General features: G+C 44.7%; 1 protein-coding gene across 1 annotated transcript; it reads left to right on the forward strand.

Moving 5' to 3' along the window:
* The first annotated feature begins 40 nt into the window (after positions 1–40).
* On the forward strand, positions 41–3,749 carry mthfs (5,10-methenyltetrahydrofolate synthetase (5-formyltetrahydrofolate cyclo-ligase)). The gene is made up of 3 exons (XM_084682694.1): positions 41–189; positions 555–822; positions 3,308–3,749. The coding sequence occupies exons 1-3, from the start codon at positions 70–72 to the stop codon at positions 3,532–3,534; spliced, it is 615 nt and encodes a 204-aa protein (XP_084538820.1). The 5' UTR covers positions 41–69; the 3' UTR covers positions 3,535–3,749.
* Positions 3,750–6,112: the final 2,363 nt, after the last annotated feature.

The following is a 6,112-nucleotide window of genomic DNA, read 5'->3' on the forward strand; positions in this document are numbered from 1 at the left end:
TTGACCCTAAATGTTTGTGTTAGTCACGAGGGGGCGATAAATCCAAACTCACTGCTAGACCTTTTGCAGATGGCGAGTATGGCGGCTTTACGTGCTGCTAAGCAAGCCATGAGAAAAGAAATAAAGAGACGCGTAGCATCCCTGGACGATTATGAGAAACTGCGCCAGTCAAAGATAATCTCTCAAAAGGTGCGTAGCGGATTTATAATTGTTAAATGTGTCGAAACGTTTTGGCAACTGAGTACAGTTTTGTTACGAGCGACGTAAGCAACTGTAGTTGCGTAAACGCCTGGACGGCGTAGTGGCAAGGAATAATTGGTATAAGGCTATGGCTTGTGCGTTTCTAATACGTTTATTCAAATTCGTTTTAATGCCAACGCAAATAGAAAACTAATTTAGACAAAAAGTCAGATGTCTTGCATGAGTCTAATGCTTGGGTTTACTTAGGTGCGCTGCCCTCAAGTGGTGGACCACCAAACATGTTCTCTGCGTAAATCCTTCCGCTCTGAGGCCTGAGGTCCATGTCCATGAATTGTATTCCCTGTTATATTCAGCTTTTTAAACATCCCAAGTATGCAAGCTGTGAGCGCATGGCAGTGTTCCTCAGCATGGCCGACGAGGTCAGTACGGAGATCATCATCAAGGATGTGTTTGAGCAAGGTAAAACCTGCTTCATCCCCAAGTACCGCAGCACAGACAGTAACCACATGGACATGGTGCGTCTGAACAGCCTCGAGGAACTGGAGACTCTGCCTCTGACCTCCTGGAACATCAGGCAGCCTGCTGACGAAGACCACACCAGAGAGGAGGCCCTGGCCACGGGTCAGTCCCACGCATCAATAGTCTCTCTCTCTCTCTCTCTCTCTCTCTCTCTCTCTCTCTCTCTCTCTCTCTCTCTCTCTCTCTCTCTCTCTCTCTCTCTCTCTCTCTCTCTCTCTCTCACTCACTCACTCTCTCTCTCTCTCTCTCTCTCTCTCTCTCTCTCTCTCTCTCTCTCTCTCTCTCTCTCTCTCTCTCTCACTCACTCTCTCTCTCTCTCTCTCTCTCTCTCTCTCTCTCTCTCTCTCTCTCTCTCTCTCTCTCTCTCTCTCTCTCTCTCTCTCTCTCTCTCTCTCTCTCTCTCTCTCTCTCTCTCTCTCTCTCTCTCTCTCTCTCTCTCTCTCTCTCTCTCTCTCTCTCTCTCTCTCTCTCTCTCTCTCTCTCTCTCTCTCTCTCTCTCTCTCTCTCTCTCTCTCTCTCTCTCTCTCTCTCTCTCTCTCTCTCTCTCTCTCTCTCTCTCTCTCTCTCTCTCTCTCTCTCTCTCTCTCTCTCTCTCTCTCTCTCTCTCTCTCTCTCTCTCTCTCTCTCTCTCACACACACACACACATACACACGCACACATACTTACATACTTATTCATTCATCATTTTATTTCCAAACCAGAAGGTTATACAATACAGGCATCTTGTCAAACATTACCTGCAAATCACCTTAATTGTTTGTGATATCAAGCAAAGCATTAGAACACTGGGCAGGCCATAAAACCCCATTCCACATCTTACCAAAAATGATCTTTGTACATGTTTACCAGTAGATGGTGGTATTGTGCTACTAACATCAGCCAAGCTACGAAAGATATACTGTACTAGACAGGGTTGCTTTTCTCACAGCTATATGAAAACAGGCACATATCAGTGGGGAATCAGGCCTAGGTTACATAACACACATTTTAATCACATTGGCCAAGTTTAGTTTGATAAAGATCAATATGGCTGTGGCGTATTAGCATTTTAATCTCCTGCATGAGCCTGCTTTAGAATGTCAACTTCTTTTCTATTTTTAACCAGACACTGTTTTATTAGTTGGATAGGAAATTAAATACCAGCACCAGATTGGTATACTGCTTTAAAAAAACAGTGAACTCCCTGACTGGCTAGTTTGTCCAATGATACAGTTGCAATTGGATGCTCTCTTTGAAAGTGAAAAATAATGGAACAAATCCTGCTCAGAAAGTATGTGTGTGTGTGTGTTTTGGGAAGAGTAGTAATACACTGTTACCTGCCTGGATTGACCCCCTGCTGTGCATCTAAACCAGATAAAAGCTTTTTCCTGTTTCTCTGATACTCCTGTGTGGTGCTGGAGAACAGAGAGAGAAAGAGGGACACTGCGAGGGAGAGAGGGAGACAGAGATAGGGCTTGAAAGAAAGGGATGTCCTTCAAAGATGGCTGACATGACCTCAGTGTGAAGATGCCAGGACCAGAGCAGGACTGGGTCACTGTGGGTGAGCAGACGTCAGATCCAGGTTCTGATGAAGGTCCACAAAGCAAGAATTGTGTCCCTTACCTGTTTAACAAGAGGCAACAAGTGGGATGCCTCTTTAAGTGCATCTATAATGCATGAGTTGGTATGATCACCAGACTGCATGACGGCATCCCCTAACCCTGCTGTTGTTTTTGAAGAATTGATTCATAATGTCCTTTTAATCCACTTCTTTTATTCATGAATGGCGGACACATGAATGTATGAAGGGCTACAGGTGGAGGGTGGGAGGAGGTCTGGCCTCAAAGCCCGGACGTCACATGTCAGACTGCTTCTAGATAAGGAATGGACGTGTTTGTTCTGACGGCCCTGTGATTGACATGTAAATAATGACAAGTTGGCTTCCTCCCAGGCGTGGATATACACACATGTAGGAAACGTTTGGTTTTGGCTGGGGTTGGCCGTCACTCATGTGTAGTGCTAGCTGTCACCATTTCCTCAGTAAACACTGTTTACAGAGAGCTGAAGGCTGCCTGAGAACAAGGCCCTTCTGTAACCAGCGCTTGGTTGGTTCGATTGAGTATTAAGAATTGATCATGCTCTGTGTTTAGGGTTCTTGAAATTGGAAAAAGGTGTTTTTTCTTTTTACCAAAGTCTTGAGGTAAGACATAATGGAATTTGAACTTTTCACATGAAGAAGACATTTAATATATATATATATATTTTTTTTTTTTTTTTTTTTTTTTTTTACACCAGACCGATTTATGTAAGAAAGGCAGACGAGTACAACTCCTCTAATTCATCAAAGCCTCAAAAAAATAGCCATTGTCTGTCAATGTCATCCTTGTCCTTGCATACAACCAGAGGGTACTTTAACTGTATTCAGTTCTGCAAAGCACTGCACTTGAACATCACACTGAATGTTTTCCATTGTCTGTGGTTGTAGTTGTTAAACATGAACTACTCCAAAGATCATTGAGGCAGTACAATGGCTGCTGTTGTACCTCTCTCTCTCTGTCATCTGAAGCAAGTCATGGAGCCATGTCCATCTCTTATCATCCTGTTCAGGAGGTCTGGACCTTGTCCTGATGCCAGGGCTGGGCTTTGACAGGAGTGGGAACCGGCTGGGCAGAGGGAAGGGTTTCTACGACACTTACCTGGATCGCTGCATGAAACACCCCAAGGGAAAGCCCTATACCATCGCTCTGGCCTTCAGACAACAGCTGTGCCAGGAGATCCCTGTGGATCACAATGACGTCCTCATAGACGAGGTCCTGTACGAGGACCTGGAGTAGTGCACCTGTGGACCAGGCCCTGTGGACCAGGCCCTGTGGACGAAAGCTGGAAGTGGACCTGAGGGCGTTGGACTGCATTCTGAACCACTTTCCTCAGTGGTCAGTGGCTTAGATTAAGCCTGAATTGTTCAAATGTTTTAACATTGATTTCAGTTCAATTACAATGTAATTACATTATTGATATCATCATTAAAATGATCAAATACAGCATAAAATTGTTTTCTGCACTGTTTTTGAATAAGGGACCTTCCTGTGGACATCTTAGTGGTCGCAACCAAGAAATGTAGTCCTCCAGCGAATTAATGTCACCTTCTTACGCGCTGAACAATACATAAGTCATCTTTCTCCTCACTTTGGTGTTGCTACAGTTTCATGTGTGATAGATGTCCCTTGTGTGAGCCCCACTACACTCACTCCAACGCTGGTAATGGTGCTAGCATGACATCATTTAAAACTCTGGTCTCAGAGGACAGACATGTGATACCCTGCCATCCTGATTCTCTGGGTGCTGAGATGAGGAGGACTCCTGAACACATGACCAACCAAACAGCTCTAATGCATGCCTCAACAAGACCGCAACCAACCATTGCTGACTTAAAAATAAATGTGATTTAGCTCCTGGTTCTGATATATAACAATGAGCAGGATTTTACTCCATCCCAGCTTTAAGCAGATCACATTACTGTTTACACTGAAGATTAGATATGTGTATCTGTCAATTAGAATCAGCTGGGCTGGAAAAATAGCATAGCAGAGGCTGTATTCTAGGAGTTGATTCTATTTTTAAAAGAGCATGGAGGATTTGAAGATGATCTTGTTTAGGTTTATCAAGGGTGGATAAAGATCAGCAACTACCTTCCCAGCTCTTATTACCCCCATGGATTACTCACCAGCAGGAATCATTGAACACACAAAGGCAGTTGAACCTCGACCACACATTTACTAGCGTTACACACACTTTCACATGATGTGATTTACATTGATTAGAGTCTCAAAGCCCTTGAATTGCTTTCACTGGCACTGGGCAGTATTTCTGTGAGCTTATATGTTTCTGCCCAGCACTGGGTTTAGAACTGGAATAGGGGAGGTGGACAATCTATCACCAGCAGAACTGAGTTGTGCGCACACACACATGCACATACACACACACAGACAGATTGCCTCTTACTATCAGCCAGATTTATGGATCCGCAACACTAATATACTGCAGTGAAGAATGTGTAATCATTAACGTTACTAAGCAATTCACCGTTTTACTATTGTTACATAATTACTAAGGTGAATTACGGTATAACATCAACAATATAGATTACACTGACTGAAAGGTAGGAAATTGTTGTAATCGTAAGAGGAGCCATACCAATTGATTTTATGCAGGTTTAATAACTGAACTAATAGAAAGAGAACCAGGAATAAACATACAATACAGAGCAGAATAAGAAAGAAAGGGCTAAATAAAATATACATTGACAAATCATCAGAGATATGACTGGAGATGGTTACTTAAAAACATTGCAATGCCAAATGTCAATGCCAGGAGAAGTCCATTGCACCTTGTGCGGTGTTGATGTCCTTGGTTAACAGTGGATCCACTGGACAGTGGAGACAACAGCAGCAGGGTCTGACATGGAAGAATCTCAGAGCCGACTTGCTCCGCAGGAGGCGTTGGAGGTCACATGAGTCGACCAGTCGACGGTGAGGGCTCAAAATACCATTGAACTCACATGACAGAGGGTTTGGTCAGATAGACTGCTGGAACAGGTGATGTGCTTTTGCAGGATCCAGACCAGGGTCTTGGTTGGTTCAAAGAATCGTATTCTGGCTCTCCCTCGTGATTGATTATATGTCGGTCTGTCGGCTTGTCTCTCTGTCTGTCTGCCTGTCTCTCTCCCTGTCGGTCTGCCTGTCTCTCTGCCTGTCTGTTTGTCTGTCTGTTTATCTATTTCTCATCTTCTTTCATTCATACACATTTAGACACCAAACGACAGGTTAACCCGAAGACCACAGTCATTTGTTGGAGTCTACAGTCCTGAGGAGTGAAGTGCTGCTCCTGCAGCAGCAGGCTGTGTGTTGTCTCCTCTCCTGCTCCTCTCACTTCATTCTTAGTCTGCTTGATCTCTCCTTCAGGGCTGAGGCTGGCTTCCTAATCAGAGACGTAGGGAGCCAGGAGATGATTAATTAAAGAAATGAAATCTGTTGGGATGGCAGCAGTGCCAAGCCCCAGCACGGGTGCTCATTACACACATCTAATCCAGCCTTCCAGGGGCTGCCAGGTGACAGGCCCAGGCAGTCTGATGCAGACAGGCGCTCTGATGCCACCCTTTCCTGGTTGGCTCCGGAGGCAGCAGAGCATGGCCTAAGACCAGGGTTATCACTGCTCCAAGGTCCACACCAGTGGACCAGGAAGAACTGCACTTTTTGTAGGGAGCTGTTTCTAGTTTTTTTGTTGTCAGTATGTTGTTCTGTCTATGATGTCCTTTGAACCTGTTCTGTATGTCCTAGTGCTCATGGTGTGTTCCTTCAGCTTTTGATCCGCGTGGCCCATTAAGGCAGAATCCCTAGCCACCTCTAAACTGTA

Source organism: Hypomesus nipponensis, chromosome 19 (genome assembly GCF_054491055.1).
Source record: "Hypomesus nipponensis isolate SF chromosome 19, ASM5449105v1, whole genome shotgun sequence".
Classification (NCBI taxonomy): domain Eukaryota; kingdom Metazoa; phylum Chordata; class Actinopteri; order Osmeriformes; family Osmeridae; genus Hypomesus; species Hypomesus nipponensis.